At 40.7% G+C, this 22,687-nt stretch overlaps 1 protein-coding gene across 2 annotated transcripts; it reads left to right on the forward strand.

The window, feature by feature from the left end:
* The first annotated feature begins 1,473 nt into the window (after nucleotides 1-1,473).
* pfdn4 (prefoldin subunit 4) lies at nucleotides 1,474-21,071 on the forward strand. Of its 2 annotated transcripts, none has more exons than XM_068000827.1 (4): nucleotides 1,474-1,590; nucleotides 9,609-9,716; nucleotides 12,220-12,360; nucleotides 20,257-21,071. In XM_068000827.1, the coding sequence occupies exons 1-4, from the start codon at nucleotides 1,567-1,569 to the stop codon at nucleotides 20,386-20,388; spliced, it is 405 nt and encodes a 134-aa protein (XP_067856928.1). In that variant the 5' UTR covers nucleotides 1,474-1,566; the 3' UTR covers nucleotides 20,389-21,071. The 2 variants fall into 2 exon arrangements, with proteins under 2 accessions (XP_067856928.1, XP_067856929.1); XM_068000828.1 differs by lacking the exon at nucleotides 1,474-1,590 and adding an exon at nucleotides 2,421-2,440.
* Nucleotides 21,072-22,687: the final 1,616 nt, after the last annotated feature.

The following is a 22,687-nucleotide window of genomic DNA, read 5'->3' on the forward strand; positions in this document are numbered from 1 at the left end:
GACATGTCCTCTGCTTCAATCACTAACTCCTCACATCCTCCATGTAAAAATGTTTCTTGTGCTCTCTGTCTTGGAATTCAGGTTCACAAGGCCTTATAAGCAGCGGATAAGGCCATAAAACAAAAGCTAATGGAATACTGGGCTTTATGGCAACAGATATAATGGTGAATCTATAGAAAACCTTGGTAAGACCACAGATGGAGTGCTGTGAGCAGTTTTGGGCTCCACACTGTAGGAAGGATGTTGAGGCAATGGAAAGGGTACAGAGCAGATTCACTAGGATTTGGCCAGATGTGATGAAATCCAAATCCAAAGGAAGACTTGAAAAATGGGGTCTGTGTTCATTGAAACAGAGGAGGTTACAGAGAAATTTGAGAAAGGTGTTTAAAATTATGAAGGGATGAGACAGTGCAGATAGAAAAAAGCTGTTTCCAATGATTGAGGTGTCTGGAACAAGGGGACATTGATGTAAGATTGAATATAAGAGATTTAGGATGGATAGCAGAAGAAACTTATTACATTAAGGGTTGTGGGGCTGTAAAATGCACTATTAGAGCTAGGGATCGAAGCAGAGGCCATGCCAACATTTAAGAATAAGCTAGATACGTGGTCGAAGAAGAGAACTAAAGGGGTATAGGAACAGGGCGGGCATGTGGGTTGAGGGCTACTACTGAAGATAAACACAGACATAGACTAGTTGGGCTAAACGCCCTGTTTCTGAATTTTAAATTCTATGTAATGAAAATGATTCAAGCCTCTGTTCCTCTTCAGACAAAAATAAAACTATTTGTTATGAAGATAAAGTCTCTTTAAAATAAGTGTGCAAACTCATTAACTGTGAAATTATGCTGGTGGGTAATAGGTAACAAATGCTTAACAGGTTCATCTGAAATTCTTTTATCTGTTGTTTTAGTGACATTTCTGATAAATGTATTAACCGTTTGTACAGTGATATCGCACCGTGTAATTTTAAGGCTGATGTTTCTATCCTTTATCTTGATTTGCTTCATTCGTATAAGCAGACAAATGCACAGGAGCAACAGCACAGAGAGACAGGGAAATATAACATACAGGGAAAAATCAGATAAAGCATTGGTATTCCCTTGATGAATTATTTGTACTCACACAATTAATATCAAAATATATGAAGTATTTATTGTTTCTGTACTTCTCACATGTGTGTAACAGTAAAGGAAAAATCACATATTTTAAATATTAATTCTATAAGTCAATATTGAACTAGACCAATTTATGGTGCGGCTGAAAATTGTACCATGTAATGGTAAATGGCACAGATACAGCACTGGATTGTCACACACACTTTACGTCGGCGTAAAGCAATGGGGTACCCTTTAATGGTGTTGATCCCTTTAAATGGAATGTACCATGTTATAAGTTACGATTAATGTTGAATTTTTCCGAGTATTCGGTGAATTTATCGCCAGCTTTTCCCCACGCCGGTATTTAAAAGTCGAAAGTCAGCGCGGGGCCGGGTCTCTGGTCCCGGGACCCGTTTAACGATGATGTTAAAATTCTCGGGTGAGCGCGAATGGTTCGGACCGTAAAATGGCAGCCACCATGAAGAAAGCGGTGAGTGCGGCCCCGGCTCCGGCCCCGGGGGGTGGAAACCGAGCGCTGGGAGGGGCTGGGACCCCGGGGAGAGGGTGATAGACAGGCCGGGGGCGGCCGGCGGCATGAGACTGAGAATGAGGGGCTGGGCAGTGAGACGGAGAGTCCGGGCGGCGCCATCACCTGACACCGGGGCCTGCTGCTCACGCCGGGAAGGGACAGGCCGGGGCTGACGGTAAACCACACGCCGGGCCCCCGTCTGGCGGATGGTTTCCCCTCGGCCGTTCCCGGGAGCTCGGTGAGTCGGACCACAGCCCGAGCTTTGGGACTTTTGGCGACGCCGTCTCCAGCCATGGGGTCAGCTCCCATCCAGCCCCATCTCTCTACCACCTATATTAGTTAGCAAAGAATGATTGAGTTGGTCACTTGGGTTCTCTTGATTCTGATTTGAATCTCTCAAACCTCCCATTTGTCCTAAGGGTAATTGTGTATGTAGTTTTTGGTGTGGTTTGCATGTGTACAGTTGAATCTTTAGGAACTGATCTTGTATATGGTTAAAAATTCAGCTCAGTGCCCTGCATGTGTGCATACTGAACACGCTCGCACTACATTTCTGTATATTTGTACTTAAGTGTTAACCCATTTAAAATTAAAATACAAGTCAAAGGAAGTCATGATCAAACTTTATGGTGCTCTGGTTAGACCACACCTCGGGTACCGTATCCAGTTCTGGTCACCAAGATACAAGGGAGACAGTCAAACATTGGATGCTGTACAGCGAAGATCTAAGAAGCTGATCCCCAGTCTTAAAGCTCTCATTTATGTGGAAAAACTGGAGAAAGCAGAGCAGTGATTTTATAGATTGTAAATGGTATGGAAAAAGTAAATCTGTAAAATTACTTGAAACTCTGGGAGTAGAAGAAAGGACAACCAGTTTAAACTATAAATGGCAAATTTAGGACTAATATGTTGAAATTCTTCACTGAGTGATCATCACATGGCATAAACTCCTAGATAGAGTAGTGGGAGCTAAAACCCTGGAATGATTTATTGATGCTGCAATAGGGGACTTTAGGGTCATTCAGGACGTGAGGTGAGATGGGCCAAATGGTGTCTCATCTGTAATTATGATCTTCTGAAATAGATTAATGCACACATAACAATAGCACATGTAGGAATGTAGTTTGAATGTGTTAAGCATTGGCCAATTTTTAAAAATTCAGATTTTGAGTGCTTCCTTTTTATTATTGGTGGGGGTGGGAGAGCAGATGGTGGCATTAAGCTGTATTGTATGTCATTTCTGTGTCAAACTGCTATCACAATAGTACACAAAGAAATGAGCCTTGAGAAAGAATGAGAGTTACTGTTTAGACTCTACTACCAGTCTTTTCAATATTTTCAAATTTTGCATCATAAAACTGGAAATATTATTTTTCCTACATCAATTCTTGTTTGATTTATCTTCACACTGCACCTAAAAACCTCAACAGATCACCATAACCACAAGCTTCACTTTTTGAATCTGGTCTCTGGTTCACAGATTTATTAGAATAGTGGGCAAGTCGTATCTCATTTTCTGTAGTTTTAAAAATAAAAGATAGCTTTGGTATATTGAAATCTGTCTCCATTACTTTACAATGGCCCGGAATTTGCTGTTAAAGTAACAGTGAGAGTAACGGCGCTCATTGTTCTTCATGCGCAAATCGCACGGCAACTTCAGGCAAGAGCAGATGCACAGTTAAACGCAAAAATTCAGAAGTTGCGGTCAGAGATTTGCTACTCCGCCGTTAGCTTCATGAAAACGACATCTCGCCATCTGACTCACCATTAAAATAAATTGAACAATGTGAAGTTCCTGTACTTGCACTGCAGAAAGTTAGGGCTGTTCCATTTCAGTCTAAGTATCCTTTTTAACGGTGTGATAAGTGTTAATTACTGCCAGTTAACCTCTCTGGCACTGAAAATTAACAATTGCAAGTGTGGCATCTCATTCCTTCAGGTTTTAATTGTTGTTAAGATTTATAAAGAAATATATTTGTTTTTACTTTTTTTTTCTCTCAATCCAATCTTTCACTCTTTATTTCTCTTTCTGTACCTGATTTGACATTGAATTTGCTATTCTAATGCATGTTTCCTTCTTCAGACTCTCTGCTGTTCATTTCACAATCCTTCAGTCTGATTGCTTAAGGACGCACACAGTTGCTTGCTCTGTTCACACAGATCCCAGATGTCCTGTAGTGGGCGTTGCGCGTTTCCATTTCACACTTCCAGCAACATCCAGTGAAAGATCTTGTGGAAATGAAATGGGCAAGGGCAATTCTGGGCCATTATAAATTTATGAAAGAAACGTGCATATTCAGTATTATTATATTGAAGAAATTGAATCTGCATATTACATTCTGGCACTATTGGCTTTGGTTAAGAAAAATTGTGTTTGCAGTTATTTTAAATGCAATCCTTTCAAATTATGAAAAATTAAAGTACATAATTTTATAACATTTGAAATTAGCAGTGTGAATGTACTGGGGTTCATTTCTAGAGGGATAGAATTGAAAAGCAGAGAAGTTATGATAAGCTTGTATAACACCTTGGTTAGATCACACTTGGAGTACTGTGAACAGATCTGGTCTCCATATTATAAAAAGGATATGGAGAAGGTGCAAAAAAGATTTACTAGGAAATTAGCAGAACTTAGAGATTATACCCATCAGGAAAGATTGAGCAAACCTGGGGCTCTTTTCTCAAGAAAAAAGACTGAGGGGTGACCTGATAGAGGTCTTTAAGATTATGAAAGGTTTGATAGGGTAGACGTAGAGGAGATGTTTCCACTTGCAGGGGAGACCAGAACTAGGAGCCATAAATATAAGATAGTCACTAATAAATCCAATAGGGAATTCAGGAGAAACTTCTTTACCCAGAGAGTGGTTAGAATGTGGAACTCGCTACCACAAGGAGTAGTTGAGGCGACTAGCATAGATGCATTTAAGGGGAAGCTAGGTAAACACATGAGGGAGAAAGGAATAGAAGGATATGCTGATAGGGCTAGATGAAGTAGGGAGGGTGGAGGCTCGTGTGGAGCATAAACACTGGCATAGACCTGTTGGGCCAAATGGCTTGTTTCTGTGCTGTACATTCCATGTAATTTTATGAATTCCCTATTGGATTTATTAGTGACTATCTTATATTCATGACCTCTAGTTTTTGGCTCTCCCATAAGTGGAAACATTTTCTCGACATCTACCCTATCAAAACCTTTCATTATCTTCAAGACCTCAGTCAGGTCACCCCTCGGCCTAGCGGAAAGAGCCCTTCTTTTCCTGATAAGTATATCCTCTCGGTTCTGGTATTATCCGTCTGAATATTTTTTGCACCTCCAATGCCTCTATATCCTTTCTATAATATGGAGACCAGAACTGTGCACAGTGCTCCAAGTGTGGCCTAACCAAGATTCTATGCCAGTTTAACATAACCTCTCTGCTTTTCAATTCCAAACCTCTATAAATGAACCCCATGCTTGATTTGCCTTTTTATGGCCTTACAACCTGCCCCACTACTTTTTAGTGATTTATGTATCTGTACCCCGAGATCCCTTTGCTCCTCTACCCCATTTAGACTCTTATTATCCAAGCAGTATGTGGCCTTGTTCTTCCTACCAAAATGCACCACCTCACACTTTTATATTGAATTGCATTTGCAATTACGTACCCATTCTGCAAGTTTATTAATGTCTTCTTGCATTTTGACGCATTTTTCCTTTTATATTAGCTACACTCCCCAATTTGGTGTCGTTCGGAAATTTTCAAATTGTACTTCCGATTCCCGAGTCCAAATCATTAATGTAAATTGTGAACAACAGTGGTCCCAGTACCGATCCCTGTGGAACATCACTTCCCACCTTTTGCCAGTCTGAGTAGCTACCCTTAGCCCCTACTCTCTTTTCTGTTTTGTAGCCAGCTTGCTATCCATTCTGCTACTTGTCCCCTGACTCCACATGCTCTGACCTTAGTCATGAGTCTACAGTGCGGTACCTTATCGAAGGCTTTTAGAAAATACATCTAATGCATTACCCTTATCTACCCTCGTCTACTCTTTCTGTTACTTCAAAGAATTCAGTAATGTTGGTCAAGCATTACTTTCCCTTCTGAAATCTGTGCTGACTACTCATATTTTCATTTTATAGATATTTTTCTATTACATCTTTGAGTAAAAATTCCATTATCTTTTCTACCACTGACGCTAACCTAACTGGTCTATATTTCCATGGACTTGTTCTTTCACCCTTTTTAAATATAGGAATCATGTTTGCTGTCCGCCAGTCCTCTGGCATTATACCCTTTTCTAATCAATTTTTATATATATGTAATAGTGCTTCTGCTGTCTCCTAACATCTTTTAATATGCGCGGATGCAATTTAAACCAGGTGGTTTTATCCTCTAAGTTTGATTAGTTTATCAATTATCTCTCCCCTTTCTATCTTAAATGTCTAAATCTTTTCTGATCTCCTCTTCTAACGTCATGCCCACCTTGTTAGTCTCCCCGGTAAATACTGAGGCAAAGTAACTATTTAATATTTTTGCCATTTCATTGTCATCTCCTGAGAGTTTATCTTGTGCATCCCTTAGCGGCCCTGTCTATCTTGATTTTTCTTTTGTTACATATGCCTGTAGAATATTTAACTATTTCTTTTTATGTTCCTTGATGAGTTAATTTTGTAGTTCCTCTTTGCATTCCTAATTTTTTTTTTAACATCTTTCCTAACCTTTTCATATTCCCCTTTGTCATCCTCTCCTTTTCCCTTTTGTCATCCTCTCCTTTATTGTCTATGTACCTAGAGTATGCCTTTGTCTTTAGTTTCAATTTCACCCATATCTCTTTATTGATCCATGGTGTTTCATTAGTGACTAACTATACAATCTGGCAACACAAGCAAGTATTAGGGGAAGAGGAAGCACCAAAGATTGTGGCTGCTCCTTCAGTCCTTTTACAGTGCTGCAAAGTAGAGGATGTTGGGGAATGCACTTGTTAATGTGACTGGAATTATTTGTCTGACTCAATCAACAATCATTGGGTCTAAGTCTACAAAGTCTGATTTCGAACAAATGTACATCACCTGGTTTTCAAAGTAATGGGTAACCTTTCTCCCCAGTCATCACAAATAGGCAGAAGATTTCTGCTGTGTGGGAGTCATAATATTAGTGGCACCCTTGCGTACAGAATGGAAGGAAGACTTTTTGAAGGAACTATAAAACAAAATTATTAGACATTAAAATGAAGCACCAGCTGTGAAAAATCATTCAGCCTCACAAAAATATATAGAATGTATAAAATGATCCTCACTAAAATATATCTAATGTATAAAATGTCAGGGCAATCTTGCACTATTAAAGTTTTTGTATTTTATGGCTGTGAATGTATGAGAGAGGCTGAATTTTAAGTGGGAAACTTCACAATGTCAACTGCCGAAGAGCCTCAAGTAGAACAGTAGTCTCAGCATTTTATGTGTATACGGAAGAGGAGACAAGTACAAAAAGTAAAGACACATCCCTGTGTTGATGTATTGAGGCAATATTTAAATGATATGTTAAGCCTTATTTAATGAGATTGGTGTAGGCATCGTTGTCTTAGAGTACAAAGTTTGTCATGGCTTTTTATTATTAATATATAGCTTCTAGTGCACTGAAGTAGCCAAGCAGCTGTTTCCACTGTAGGTAGGTCAGATGGACATGTTTCACCATCTCCTGCAGCTGCATCTTTCCAGACATAAAAATGGGGACTTTGGGCTGCTGTTACGCCAGTTAACAATAAAAGACAGAAATGTGTGAAGTTGCTTCATGTATGCAAATAATAGTGATTTGCCCTTAACTTCAATTTTTTTTAGAGTGGATACTTTTTTTAAAAATTGCTTATTTTTCCACTTTTGGCTCTACTGCTAATGTACAGTTAGATCACAGTGGCTCAGAATTTGCTGAAAAAATAACGGCGTGTGAACGACGCACACTGTTATTAATGTGCAAATTGGCCAGCAACTCGTGAGGAATAGATAACGTGAATTACGAATCGCCACAAGTTGCTGGACGATTTGCGTCGCTCCGCCCTTAGCGTTGTGAAAACGGCATCTTACCCTTAACCTCCCCGTAATTTTCATGATGTTGCTGTATTTGCACATTAATTGCCCATTAAATTCACCACAGAAAGTTAAGTTGTAGTTAAGTGTAAGTACCCTTTAAAGACATGATAATTGTTAATGACTGTCAATCAACCCCTCTGGCTCAGAAAGTGAACAATTAAAAGTGTGGAGTTTCATTACTTCAGGTAGTGAATTGTTGTTGGAGATTTTAAAAATGTCACATTTTAAAATTTTTTTTTTTTTTCTTTTCTCTCTTAATCCAATCTTTCTCTCTTTCTCTGTTCCTGATTTGACATTGAATTCGCCCACTCTAATTCACTCCTTCTCAGTCCTTCTGTTTATTTCTCAATCCTTAAATCTCATTGGTTAAGGAAATGCACTGTTTGTCCCATTGTTCACCAAGGTCCCAGATGCCCTGTTTCCCTCCCATGCCATTATCAGCTCGCACTTCCAGAAACTTTGTGGGCAAAACATTTTTGAGCTGTCATTGTGAGATGCCCCGCTCCAGCAAATTCTGGTCCAATATATGGGAGACATACAGATCAACGGTAGCTCAGAAATCAAGTCCATTATTTGTTTTGTTTTTAAACTTTGTTAGCAAGGTGGACCTTACCAAACGGTACACTTAAGGCATATGCTAGAGCTGTAATGCATTCTGTCAGCATGTACAAAGAGGGTAGTACATTGTTGCATAGTGTGAAGGCTTGCTTGTCCCATCAAATTGAGGGGAATGTATAGGATTTGAAACTGGGGGGGTGGGGGGAACATAGCATAGAGGCAATGCTGCAATTAGTGAAGTATGTTACCAGGTGCCATATGGTTTGTTTCATGGACTGCTGTCTTTAAAATCAGGATGCCATTTTTCATTTTGAAGTCCCAAATCAATATTGTGTAAGCCCTTGCTTCTGATTTGTAGTGCAGAACCTTATCACTCTGTTCCTGGCTGAGAAGTATTGACAGGTCTGCATTTGTAAGAATGTTAGTTTGTAAACCAATACAGCAGTGATTTATTTTTCACATTTTCTGTCTTTAAATGAATGCTTTCAAGCTGCAGTTTCTAACTTGGATATAGGTCTCTGGTTTTGCAGTAATTTTCTAAGTTTTTAAGATTTAATTATGTAAATTTTATTCAGTAAGTAGATTTACTGACTCATCTACCTAGAGATCAACTTGAAACAGTGGAATTTCCATTATCCACACTCCTAATTATCTACCTTCCTGATTTATCCATCTGGAATTTTTGTTGGTTAAAATCTTGCATGAGACATCACATCATTGCATGGCTTGTAAATACCATTCTCCTCTTGTCTGACATTATCCAGCCTCACAACGCAAGAAAAAATGGTTTAATTTATATTATAGGTGTTTGTAATTGTATTGTAATTGCACTTGCCTTCATTTCTGTGCTTGGAATGTTGCTTAGCACTTTCTGCAAGACCAAAATTTGGGGATTCTTAGTTACCCATCAATTTCAACTTTCCACAAAGAGGTCCCCTTCATTCACAGTGTATAACTGGACATTCAACTGTGCACAACAGAACCCATCCCTCTGCAAAACACAAGGTATTGGGTGTGGAAGTTACTCAGGCTTGTGCTACTGGCAGCTTTTGAGATTGCAGTTTTCCAATAATTAAAGAAGAATTTTGTTTCTAAAACTCTTTCATTGTGGGTAGTAAGGCATTTTAATTTATTGTATATAGTTTCATACAATACACAAAGGAAAAATGCAGTAAGTATGCACTACTTAATGTACACTACATTTGACCGTTCATTTGTTAGCTTTGAGATCCTACTTGACAGATGTTACCTATTGAATATTACAATTCAGATCTCTGGATATTTTGAAATTGGAAACAATGTGTATATGAAATGATGTGTGTATATTAACCATAAAAATAAATTTGTGTTATAGGCAGTAGAAGATGTTAATGTTACCTTTGAAGACCAACAGAAAATTAACAAGTTTGCAAGAAATAATAACAGGCTCATAGAACTTAAAGAAGAAATAGAACTGAAAAAGGTAAATGCAGAGTATTGTGCTATAAATCGGGTTTGGGGGGAATTTATTATTCAGTCATATATTAAAATGCCTGAGATATAACCCAATATGTATATACTGAATCTCTGTTATGTAGGGTTGGTTCTCATACAGAATAGCTGTGTAAATGATGTACATGGTTTTGAGAGGCAGTGATTCTGACTCTCCAGTCTTGCTTTACAGTAACGTTTACAAACTGTAATGCTATAAGCTGTACAGGTGTTGAATAACTTGATTGTTTTTGGCCTTGCTGTGCTTCATATATATCAGCTCTTTGCTATGGATATAGAATCATAGAACGGTTACAGCATGGAAGGAGGCCATTCGGCCCATCAAGTCCACGCCGGCTTTATGCAGAGCAATCCAGCTAGTCCCAATCCCCTGCCCTATCCCCATACCCCATATAGGCATCAGGCCTATATGGGGTACATTGTCACATGACAGACAGATATAGGGTACAAGTGGGATAATTTCATATGTGACACACACTCAGATATGTCAGTTAGAATTTGAATAAGGAGTAGAGCTCCTTTAGTTCCTGGAGTAGCCTACAAGGGGGGTTAAATGAGAAAATCTGTGACTCAGAGTCTGGGTAATTATTAAAATGGGTGAGTAGAAGCCTCCATTCTGCAGTTAGAAATAGAAATGGTGGTTGCTTTAAGTTTATCTAACTTTTGCTTGTTTTTATGCCTTGTTAATAGGGATAATGGTGCTGGGTGTAGAAAATGTTTTCGCTTTGCACCTAACAAATGCATCAAGCATTCTGAAGTCAGATACAATGTTCGTTTTCCCTACATAAATTCCAGCCTCAGAATAGAGACTTTGCAATCAGATCCAAACCTGTTCAAACAATAATAGTCATCAAAAAGTACCACAGTATCAAGTTAATGGCTGTTCTGATGAAGGGTCCACGAAATGTTAACTTGTCTGTTCTCTCCACAGATGCCTGACCTGCTGAGTATTTCCACCATTTCTGTTTTTGATTCAAATTTGCAGCATCTGTAATATTTTGCTGTTTATTCATGAAGTTAATGACAATGTGATTACACTCTTGGTGGTTGCTTTTGTTTAAAGTAACCGGTTTTGGAGCCGGTGTAGTTGGATGTGAATCAGCACCTGCAATTCCCCATACGATATTGCAATGTTGAGTTTTATTGTAGGAGGTGCTAAATGCAGTAGGCACATCCAATGTACAGGTGGAAATATCAAAGAGCTGCTCCCTCTCTTGTCCTATTGTTGGGGTACGGAGTGGTACTGGCTGGCTGCCTGCCTTCTTGGTCAGTGGTGCTAGAGGGAGATTTTAGAGCAAAGGAACAGAAGGAGCAAAAATATTTGTGTAACTGTCCTCTTTTTAAGGAAAGCCTTCTACTATGCCTTTGCCTCTTTTTTATTTGTTCATGGGATGTGGGTGTCGCTGGCGAGGCCAGCATTTATTGCCCATCCCTAATTGCCCGTGAGCCGCCGCCTTGAACCGCTGAAGTCCGTGTGGCGAATGTTCGCCCACTGTGCTGTTGGAAGGGAGTTCCAGGATTTTGACCCAGTGACGATGAAGGAACGGCGATATATTTTCAAGTCGAGATGGTGTGTGACTTGGAGGGGAAGGTGCAGGTGTTCCCATTTGCCTGCTGCCCTTGTCCTTCTAGGTGGTAGAGGTCGCGGGTTTGGGAGATGGTGTCGAAGAAGCCTTGGCGAGTTGCTGCAGTGCATCCTGTGGATGATACACACTGCAGCCACAGTGCGCCAGTGGTGAAGGAAGTGAATGTTTAGGGTAGTGGATGGGGTGCCAATCAAGTGGGCTGCTTTGTCCTGGATGATGTCCAGCTTCCTAAGTGTTGTTGGAGCTGCACTCATCCAGGCAAGTGGAGAGTATTCCATCACATTCCTGACTTGTGCCTTGTAGATGGTGGAAAGGCTTTGGTGAGTCACTCGCCGCAGAATACCCAGCCTCTGACCTGCTCTTGTAGCCACAGTATTTGTGGCTGGTCCAGTTAAGTTCCTGGTCAATGGTGATCTACACTATACCTAGTCAGGAGTGCTTGATTATCACGCTGGGTCCAAAAGGTGTGTGAATGTACCATTATCCTGAATAATCCAAAGTACCTTACTTTGACTAACACAAAATTTACCATTAAAAAGTTGTTTCCCTTTAAATGAACATTCCATTTAGTAAGGTGGCAATTCACTTGCATGTTCTGAGCTACAGATTACTTTATTTGTATGCTGCTCTGCAGTGGACTTAAGTAAGTGTGTAAAGAATATTTGGAAAGTGAGCCTTGCTCAGTGATCTGTGAATTATTTTGTGAGGATGAGAAGAACCTTTATGTTCCATCAAACCAAAGATTAATGCAACAAAACTGCTACGGAAACTTGTTTTAAATAAAGGAGCTGGAACAAGTGAACACACTTTTAATACTTCAATGTGTGCAATTGTTAAAATGTTTTTTTGTTAAGTGGCACTGATTCTGCTTTATTTGTTTCAACTTAGAAACAGTTACAGAATCTAGAAGATGCCTCTGATGATATCCTGATGCTCGAAGAAGAGACTGTGCTGGTGCCTTATCAAATTGGGGAGGTTTTTATTAGCCATTCCCAGGATGAGACGCAGGAGATGCTAGAAGCTGCAAAGGTAATAAATATCTTGGCTGCCTAGAGCTTACTGCTAGTTTTTCAATTCGCCAGTGAGTAATTGTACTTGGACTGAAGTTACACTTGCACCAAATGTAGTTAGTGTGATTTTACTACAGCAAGGCTGAAGTAGGCAAGTACTTAAGTTTACAGTGTTTACAGTTAATGTTGTAGAGGCACATTTCAGGTTTGAATCTTGTTAAAATTTGACCTGTTAAAATTTTGAGTGGACACAAGAGGTTTTTAAAATGCTAAGAATCGACTCTATAGGTGCTACAAAGTTGTTTGATTTGGATTGCAAATTTAGGAAAAAAATGAAGAAAGTAAGATTTGCATTTATCGTTTTTCACAAACTTCTCAAATTGCTTCATATAGATTTAATTAATTTAAAATGCAACAACTTGTTTTGTGGGCAAACATGGCAGCTACTTTGCATATAGCAACATCCTACTAGTAGCAATGAGGTAAATGATTTTTTACTGGCATTAATTAAGTGAGAAATGTTGGCCAGGACCTTCAAATAGTGCCATGGGATCTTTAACATCCAACTGAACCAGCAAAAACAAAAAAAAAGGTAGGTCCTTGGTTCAACTTCTTTTCCACAGGACAGCTATTCTGACAATGCAACTCTTTCAATATTGCACTGGTCTGTCAGCCTGCGTTTTGTACACAAGAGCAAGAGGACATGAGGATAAAATTAACAAGCCTCAGGCAAAACCAGATTAGAAGGATTACATATGCAGAATAGACTTGCAGCAAAAGGAATGATGCTGAGTTGAATAACATCTTTAAAAAAGCTGGATAAGTATCTGTTTGTGGTTGTTAAGCTAATTTTTTGGTGTGATGGAAAATAAATAGCTCGCAAATGCTGTACTAAACTATAATATAAGTAATCTTCCATAGTGTTTCTTTTTACTTTCTTGTCGCATACGGAAGTTAGATAGAGTCTGCCTGAAGTCTTTGAAAAGAGAATGTCAAGTTATGATTTAGACTGGATGAGTTTCTACCTCTGCAGCTGTTCATTTGCTCAGCCACTCCTTCACCTTCACCCTTGATGCCGTAATCCCCATTAGAACCTTAACTGTCTACCATTACTGTTGTTCCTCTGGTACAGCATCCATCTTCACTCCCTCAAGTCCAAAGGGCACAACCTGACCGAATTGAGGGAAGTGTGTAGGATTTGGAACAGAGTGAAAAAACAGAGCATAGTGACAATGATGTAATTAGTGAAATATGTTACTAGGTGCCGTCTGGATAATTTCCATTGACTGATCTGTCTTGACCACATCAAACTCCACCATACTCGGCTCTCTGCCAAAATTGCCTACGACTCCAAGATCATCCTGGGACACTCCTTTTCTTTAATACCAACTGCCTTCTTAAACCTCCCTCCCTTGCCCCCTCCACGCTCACCTCAAGAAGTGCAAGGATCATGGATTTGTTTGTTAACAAGATGGACTTTCCATTCAGTCGGCTCTGCTACTTCCCTCTCTTCCCTTGCCAACCGTGGCCCTGTGACCATGGTGCAGTTCCCTTCTCTGTTGCTTTACAGCCTTTGACATAGAAACATAGAAAATAGGAGCAGGAGTAGGCCATTCGGCCCTTCGAGCCTGCTCCGCCATTCAGTATGATCATGGCTGATCCTCTATCTCAATACCATATTCCCACTCTCTCCCCATTCCCCATGATGCCTTTTGTGTCTAGAAATCTGTCTAGCTCCTTCTTAAATATATTCAGTGACTTGGCCTCCACAGCCTTCTGAGGTAGAGAATTCCACAGGTTCACCACCCTCTGAGTGAAGAAATTTCTCCTCATCTCAGTCCTAAATGTTCTACCCCGTATCCTGAGACTGTGACCCCTCATTCTGGACCCCCCCCCCCAAGCCAGGGGAAACATCCTTCCTGCATCCAGCCTGTCTAGCCCTGTCAGAATTTTATATGTTTCAATGAGATCCCCTCTCATTCTTCTAAACTCGAGTGAATACAGGCTGATTCGACCCAGTCTCTCCTCATACGACAGTCCTGCCTCCCAGGAATCAGTCTGGTGAACCTTCGCTGCACTCCCTCTATGGCAAGTATATCCTTTCTTAGGTAAAGAAACCAAAACTGCACACAATACTCCAGGTGTGGTCTCACCAAGGCGCTGATAACTGCAGTAAGACATCCTTGCTCCTGTACTCACATCCTCTTGCAATGAAGGCCATCATACCGTTTGCTTTCCTAACTGCTTGCTGCACCTGTATGTTTGCTTTCAGTGACTGGTCCCTTTGTACATCAACATTTCCCAATCTATCACCATTTAAATAATACTCTACCTTTCTGTTTTTCCTTCCAAAGTGGATAACTTCACATTTATCCACATTATACTGAATCCCATGTATTTGCCCACTCACTTAACTTGTCTAAATCGCCTTGAAGCCTCTTTACATCCTCCTCACAACTCACGATCCCACCTAGTCTTGTGTTGTCAGCAAACTTGGAAATATTACATTTGGTTCCCTCATCCAAATCATTGATATATATTGTGACTAGCTGGGGCCCAAGCACTGATCCCTGTGGTACCCCACTAGTCACTGCCTGCCACTCCGAAAAAGACCCATTTATTCCTAATCTGTTTCCTGTCTTAACCAATTTTCAATCCATGCCAGTATATTACCACCAGTCCCATGTGCTTTAATTTTGCACACTAACCTTCTGAAAATCCAAATAAACAACATCCACTGGTTCTCCCCTATCTATTCTACCAGTTACATCCTCAAAAAACTCCAGTAGGTTTGTCAAACATGATTTCCCTTTCATAAATCCATGTTGACTTTGTCTAATTCCATTTCTATTTTCTGAGTATCCTGTTATCAGATCCTTTATAATAGACTCTAGCATTTCCCTACTACTGATGTTAGGCTAACTGGTCTGTGGTTCTCTGTTTTCTCTCCCTCCTTTTTTAAATAGTGGGGTCACATTTGCCACCCTGCAATCTGCAGGAACTGTTCCATAATCTATAGAATTTTGGAAGATGACAACTAATGCATCCACTATTTCCATGGTTACCTTTTTTGTACTCAGGGTTGCAGATTATCAGGCCCTGGGGACTTAGCGGCTTTCAGTCCCATTAATTTCTCCAACACTTTTTTTTACTAATACTAATTTCTTTTAATTCCTCCTTCTCACTAGTCCCTTGGTTCCCTAGCATTTCTGGGAAGTTATTTGTGTCCTCTTCCGTGAAGACATAACCAAAGTATTTGTTTAATTGCTTTGCCATTTCCCTGTTCCCCATTATAAATTCTCCCGTTTCTGACTATAAGACATGACCACACCATCTTCCTCCAACAGCTCCTCCATTGTCCATCTCAGTGCAATTGCCCTTGCTTTGTTCAATTCTTGCCTATTTAATTGTGACGAGAGCATCTCCAGCAATAGCTTTTCTTCTCACCCCTGCGTGGTTTTCTCTGGAGTCAGCCAAGGATCTATCCTTGGCCCCTTCCTCTTTCTCATCTACATGCTGCTTCATGGCGACATCATCCAAAGGCATGGGGTCAGCTTTCTCATGTTTGCTGTCAACACCCAGCTCTACCTCTCTCCATCCCTCCACAGTCTGTGCTATCACAGTGCTTGTCTGTCATCCAGTCTTGGATGAACCCCAGTTTCCTCCAGTTAAACACCAGTCAGACCAAAGCCATTGTCTTCAGCTCCTGCCACAAACTCTGAACCCTCACCACTAATTTTGTTCCCCTCCTTGGCCACTGTCTCAATTTGACTCCGACTGTTTGCAACTTCGGCGTCCTATTTGACTGTGAGCTCAGCTTCCAACCCTGTATCCTCTACACCACAAGGCTGTCTATTTCAACCTCTATAACAGTGCCCATCTACACCACTGCCTCAGTCCATCTGCTGCTGAAACCCTCATCCATGGCTTTGTCACTCCAGACTTGATTACTCCAATGATTTCCTGGTCGGCCACCTATCCTCCATGCCTCTGTGAAGCGCCTTGAGATGTTTTTCTATGCAAATGGTGCTATATAAATGCAAGTTGTTGTAGTATTTGTTTGATACAGCGATTTCTGCCATGAACTCCTTTTGCAGTGTAAGCTTATCATTGAGGTATTGCAACAAGTTTTCCAAGATTGAAAATCTCGCTTTCCTTTCAAGTATCATAATTTATATATTTTTTAATACATAATAGTTAGTCAATATTCCATGGCATTACACATGGTGAGTTGAGACCAAATTAAATGTTTAGAGGAAGCAGGGTTCAGAGAGCAGGGCAAGGTCCAACAACAGTATTGGAGATGAGAAAAGGCCAGAGCAAGAAAATAGAGCAGGGTAGGGTAGAGGAAGGAACTGCAGGGTTAAAGCCTGGGGTGGGGCTGCAGAAGGTAGAGGATGGTACATGTTGGAATTGGAAAGGGACGATGGAATTGGCTTAAATGCTGGACAGTGAGTGACAATAGAATAGGTTTAGAGGCGAGAGAGGAAGGGGAAGGTACAGTAGGGTTAGAGGCAACCCTTGCCTCGCCTGACCATTCGTGGCTCGGCCTTCAGTTTCCTCGGCCTCTCTCTCTCTAGAATTACATTCTTTAACCTCTCCACTTCCCTCTCCTTATTTAAGACTGTCCTTTAAAACCCACCACTTTGACCAATCTTTTGGTCATCCCTCCTAATATCTCTTTTTTCTGTGCTCAGTGTCCGTTTATTTTCTTTGTGCCTCTGTGAAGCACCTTGGGATGTTCTACGTTAAAGATGCTATATAAATGCAATTTGTTCTTGAAGTAGCCACACTGCCTTTACAACCACTGACTCCAATATGATGGGTGTGGACAGAATGGAGCTGGGAGGAGAGAGAGTGGAGTGTAGATAAGGGAGGGGAAATAGATGCTAGCTGGTCTTAAGAGTATTTGATTGTAAAAATGAACCTTAATTTTTTTTTGATTTAAACAATACAAATAAAGTAGTGTACTTATTATTCCAAATAAGGATTTTGGATACGGTAATGACAGTCCATTGATTTGATCTTTCCCTTAAAATAAAAAAAATCACTTTAAAAAGTTACATTTTCTGAGCAAATGGGCAAATGTGGATGGGCATGTAAGTTGCAATGAAAAGAGTTGTAGGCAGGTGCAGCAAATGGCGAAACATCAGCTATAGATAGAAGGAGCAAGTTTACTGCCAGATTTACAAGAAGTGGGGGTGGATAGTTGGATATAACTTTAAAAAAAAAAGTAACTGCTTACCTATTGTATTTGAACTAAGTGTGCAACTGAGCAAGGTTCTTGTGGAGAGAAATTGGGAGATTTTTAGAACTCATTTGCTTTTGTTGAATGTTAAGTGGTAGGCTGCTGAGTAGCTAAAAGGTAGGGATAAGGAGTATTCGCAGCCAGGAACTGGTCGGTGGAGCTGAGACATGCCTCTGATTAGGGACTATTCATGGTCCAGGGCATGTGGTCAAAGTTGCTGGAGTAGCATGCAGCCAGCCAGCAAATTAGTGAAAGTGTTAGAGGAGAATTCTGTAGCCCTATCTTTTTTTTCTCTCTCTCTCGCTCAAAAATGCAACGTAAAAGACACTCGAAGGTAAGGGCTGAAAAACGCATTTTTAAGGCAGTATCAAATAATGTCATATTAATGAGCATCATATGTGACACTTCTAAATGTTACTCGAGTGGGAAATTCATGTCACAATGTAACGGGCAAAAGGGTTATATAGGAGGGTAAAATAGATAGGTGACTGGACATATCAAATGTAGTTTTTTTTTGTGTATATATATATATATATGCAGTTTTTATTATAAATGTGGACATAAGAATTTATAATAGAAAAGGTTGACAGGAAATGCATGCATGTATGATTTTAATACATTATGGATATATATATGTGGATTCTGCCAGCACTTACTTTCCTCATGAAGGCAACTTCTCAGTTCAGTGAGACAGTGATGATGGTCTGAGGCACTGGGTTCTTCTTCACCATGGGGCTGGTCCTTCCTGATCAATAGGCATGAGTTTGGTGACCACATTGCCTCTCCTCCTCCCTCCACCCCCCCCCCCCCCCCCCGTCACTTTCAAACTGAGATGGAAAACATTACTGTCAATGACATTTTGTGCCTTGGTTGGGAAGTGACTCAATAATAGTGGAGGAGGAGTGTGAAATATTGGATGGGATAAACTGAGTGAGAGGAAATATTATGGGGATTAGAGTCTTCCACAGTAGATAAATTGCCAGGCCTGGTTGAAATGTATCCCAGGCTGTTGAGAAGCAAGGGAGAAAATAGTGGAGGCTCTGACTATCATTTTCCAATCCTCCCTGGCTACAGGCATGGTGCTGGAGGATTGGAGAACTGCTAAAGTTATACTGCTGTTTAAAAAGGGAGAAAGAGATAGACAGAGTAATTATAGGCCAGTCAGTCTAACCTCGGTGGTGAGCAAATTGTTGGAATCGATTCTGAGGGACCGCATAAATCGTCATATAGAAAGGCACAGATTAATCAAGGACAGTCAGCGTGGATTTATTAAGGGAAGGTCGTGTCTGACTAACTTGATTGAATTTTTTGAGCAGGTAACAAGGAGGGTCGATGAGGGTAACGCGTTTGATGTAGTATACATGGATTTTAGAAAGGCTTTAGACAAGGTCGCACATGGCAGATTGGTCAAAAAAGTAAAAGCCCATGGGATCCAAGCGAAGGCTAGTTGGATCCAAAATTGGCTTAGTGGCAGAAAGCAAAGGGTAATGGTTGACAGGTGTTTTTGCAACTGGTAGGCTGTTTCCAGTGGGGTCCTGCAAGGCTCAGTACTAGGTCCCTTGCTTTTTGTGGTGTATATTAATGATTTGGACTTGAATGTTGGGGGCTTGATCAAGAAGTTTGCAGATGATACAAAAATTGGCCGTGTGGTTGATAGTGAGGAGGAAAGCTATAGACTGGAAGATATCAATGGACTGGTCAGGTGGGCAGAAAAGTGGCAAATGGAATTCAATCCAGAGAAGTGTGAGGTAATGCATTTGGGGAGGGCAAACAAGGCAAGGGAGTACTTAATAAATGGGAGGATATTGAGAGGTGTAGAGGAACAAAGGGACCTTGGAGTGCATGTCCACAGATCCCTGAAGGTTGCAGGACAGTAGATAAGGTGGCTTAAAAAGGCATACGGGATATTTTCCTTTATTAGCCGAGGCACGGAATATAAGAGCAGGGAGGTAATGCTAGAACTGTATAAAATATTGGTTAGGCCACAGCTTCTGGTCACCACATTACAGGAAAGATGTAATTGCACTAGAGAGGGTACAGAGGAGATTTACGAGGATGTTGCCAGGGCTGGAGAATTTTGGCCATGAGAAAAGATTGGATAGGCTCAGGTTTTCTTTGGAACAATGGAGGCTGAAGGGAGATTTAATTGAGGTATATAAAATTACGACTATCCTTAGCAGAGGGGTCAGTGACCAGGGAGCATAGATTTAAAGTAATTGGTAGAAGGATTAGAGAGGAGCTGAGGAGAAATGTTTTCACTCAGAGGGTGATGGGGTCTGGAATTCCCTGCTGAAAGGGTGGAAGAGGCAGAAACCCTCAACTCATTTTAAAAAGTACTTGGATGAGCACTTGAAGTGCCGTAACTTATAGGACTACGAACCAAGTGCTGGAAAGTGGGATTAAGCTGGATAGCTCTTTTTCGGCTGGCACGGACACAATGGGCCAAATAGCCTCCTTTTGTGCTGTAACTTTCTATGATTTCTATGAATTCACCTAATACTATCAACTGCTCTGGCTTTGTTTAACCCATTAAAATAATCTTCAAAGCTGCTTTCACTGCTTTGTGATCCCAAGTAAATTAATTTAGAAGGTTTTGAATTAATAATAAAGAACATTAATTTTCTTGACTGTTTGTACCCTGACAAGACTCTAAACTTTATTTTTCAGCAAAGTCTCCAAGATGAGATCCAGTCTTTGCAGTCTCGAGTGGAGGCCATTCAGCAGGTGTTATCCGATCTTAAAGTTCAGCTCTACGCAAAATTTGGAAACAACATTAACCTTGAAGCAGATGATAACTGAACTGTTTATTCTCACGAGTCACATCTCGTTCAATTGAATGATTAACTTCCCAGGTTGGACAGCTATTGCAGTTTGCTTTAGGAAATGGCGATTTAAAAAAAAAATCAGAGTCATCATTTTGTTCATTATTATGGGACTTTCTTTTAAGATTTTTGTCCTGCAGCTCCATTTATTTGATGGAAAAACTTTTTATACGTGCCTGCACTCAAGTTATTTATTTGTTACGGTGGTTCCACATTTTGAATTGTCTGTAAAATATTCAGATCTTAAAATTCCACATTAGAAAAACATTCAAGCATAGCATTCAAATATCAGTCTATTATTTTGAATGCTGTAACACATTGAGCGACAGTGTCCATTCTGGTCAACCTGCAGAATCCATCTTCCCAATAAAAGAATTAAACTTCTACGATGCTAAAGCCAGTGTATTTGAGCCTTAATCGCACCCTTTGAGTTATTACAATATAATCAAGATTTGAGGTGACATATTGTGATCTTTGCTATGTGATTTTTTTTAAATATTATGATACAAAACTAGAGATTTTCAATCTTGGAAACCCTTTGAATATTGCTGCAGTACCTGAATAATCAGCAAGCACTGCAGAGGAGCAGTTCATGGCAGAAATTGTTGGATTGCACGAATACTTTAATTAAAAACAGTTTGGTTGCCTTTCATTTTACAAGGCTATGACTCCAGAATCATTGAAACCTAACATTTGGTGTGAAAATAATGCTGCTTTCATAAGTAACTGGAAACATTTTCAAGACAAAAAAACACCAGTACAGGAATGACAGCCTGGACCTTAGTAATAAGATTTGTAAAGAACGTTGAGATAGCACGAGAGAATTATTTAAATCATGTAGGAGAGCAAATGGATCCCAGGCAAGGCTGATCATAGAGTGGAATGCGGAATGAACATATACTCAGAGAAACATACAGGAGCCAGATACTAGTAACACACAGGCAATGGGTCAAGGAAGGAGGCAACTCATTTATGAAAAGAAAGAAGTTACTTTCATGTAGTCAGGGCCTCCCAAAACTGCTTTACAGCCAATTAATTACTTCTGAAGTGTAGTCACATTTATTGCTGGTAAATACAGTAGCCAGTTTGCATACAGCAAGATCTCACATAGAGCAGTGAGATGAATGAAGTTATAAAACAAATCTGTTTTTGGTGGTGTTGAATAAGGGATAAATGGTGGCCAGGACTCTGGGAGAACTCATCTACTCTTTGAATAGAGCTTGAGACCCCTTATGTTCACGAGAGAGTAATTTAATGTCTCATCCAAAAGACTCTCTTAGGACTGCACGAAAGGAAAAAAAATGCTTGAACTTTTTTTTTATTCGTTTGTGGGATGTGGACGTTGCTGGCAAGGCTGGCATTTATTGCCCATCTCTAATTGCCCTTGAGAAGGTGGTGGTGAGCCACTGCCTTGAACCGCTGCAGTCCGTGTGGTGACGGTTCTCCCACAGTGCTGTTAGGAAGGTAGTTCCAGGATTTTGACCCAGCGATGATGAAAGAACGGCGATATATTTCCAAGTCAGGATGGTGTGTGACTTGGAGGGGAACGTGCAGGTGGTGTTCCCATGTGCCTGCTGCCCTTGTCCTTCTAGGTCGTGGGTTTGGGAGGTGCTGTCGAAGAAGCCTTGGCTAGTTGCTGCAATGCATCCTGTGGATGGTACACACTGCAGCCACTGTGCGCCAGTGGTGAAGGGAGTGAATGTTTAGGGTGGTGGATGGGGTGCCAATCAAGCGGACTGCTTTGTCCTGGTTGGTGTCAAGCTTCTTGAGTGTTGTTGGAGCTGCACTCATCCAAGCAAGTGGAGAGTATTCCCTCACACTCCTGACTTGTACCTTGTAGATGGTGGAAAGGCTTTGGGGAGTCAGGAGGTGAGTAACTCGCCGCAGAATACCTATCCTCTGACCAGCTCTTGTAGCCACAGTATTTATATGACTGGTCCAGTTAAGTTTCTGGTCAATGGTGACCCCCAGGATGTTGATGGTGGGGGATTCGGCGATGGTAATGCCATTGAATGTCAAGGGGAGGTGGTTAGTCTCTCTCTTCTTGGAGATGGTCATTGCCTGGCACTTGTCTAGCGCGAATGTTACTTGCCACTTATCAGCCCAAGCCTGGATATTGTCCAGGTCTTGCGGCATGCAGGCTCGGACTGCTTCGTTATTTGAGGGGTTGCGAATGGAACTGAACACTGTGCAATCATCAGCGAACATTCCCGTTTCTGACCTCATGATGGAGGGAAGGTCATTGATGAAGCAGCTGAAGATGGTTATGCCGAGGA

Source organism: Heptranchias perlo, chromosome 19, assembly GCF_035084215.1.
Source record: "Heptranchias perlo isolate sHepPer1 chromosome 19, sHepPer1.hap1, whole genome shotgun sequence".
NCBI classification, from domain to species: domain Eukaryota; kingdom Metazoa; phylum Chordata; class Chondrichthyes; order Hexanchiformes; family Hexanchidae; genus Heptranchias; species Heptranchias perlo.

Coding starts and splice junctions, on each gene's coding strand:
- pfdn4 (XM_068000827.1), top strand. CDS start 1,567: ATGGCAGCCACCATGAAGAAAGCG. Junction 9,717..12,219: donor AAGAAATAGAACTGAAAAAG/GTAAATGCAGAG, acceptor GTTTCAACTTAG/AAACAGTTACAGAATCTAGA. Junction 12,361..20,256: donor AGATGCTAGAAGCTGCAAAG/GTAATAAATATC, acceptor TTTATTTTTCAG/CAAAGTCTCCAAGATGAGAT.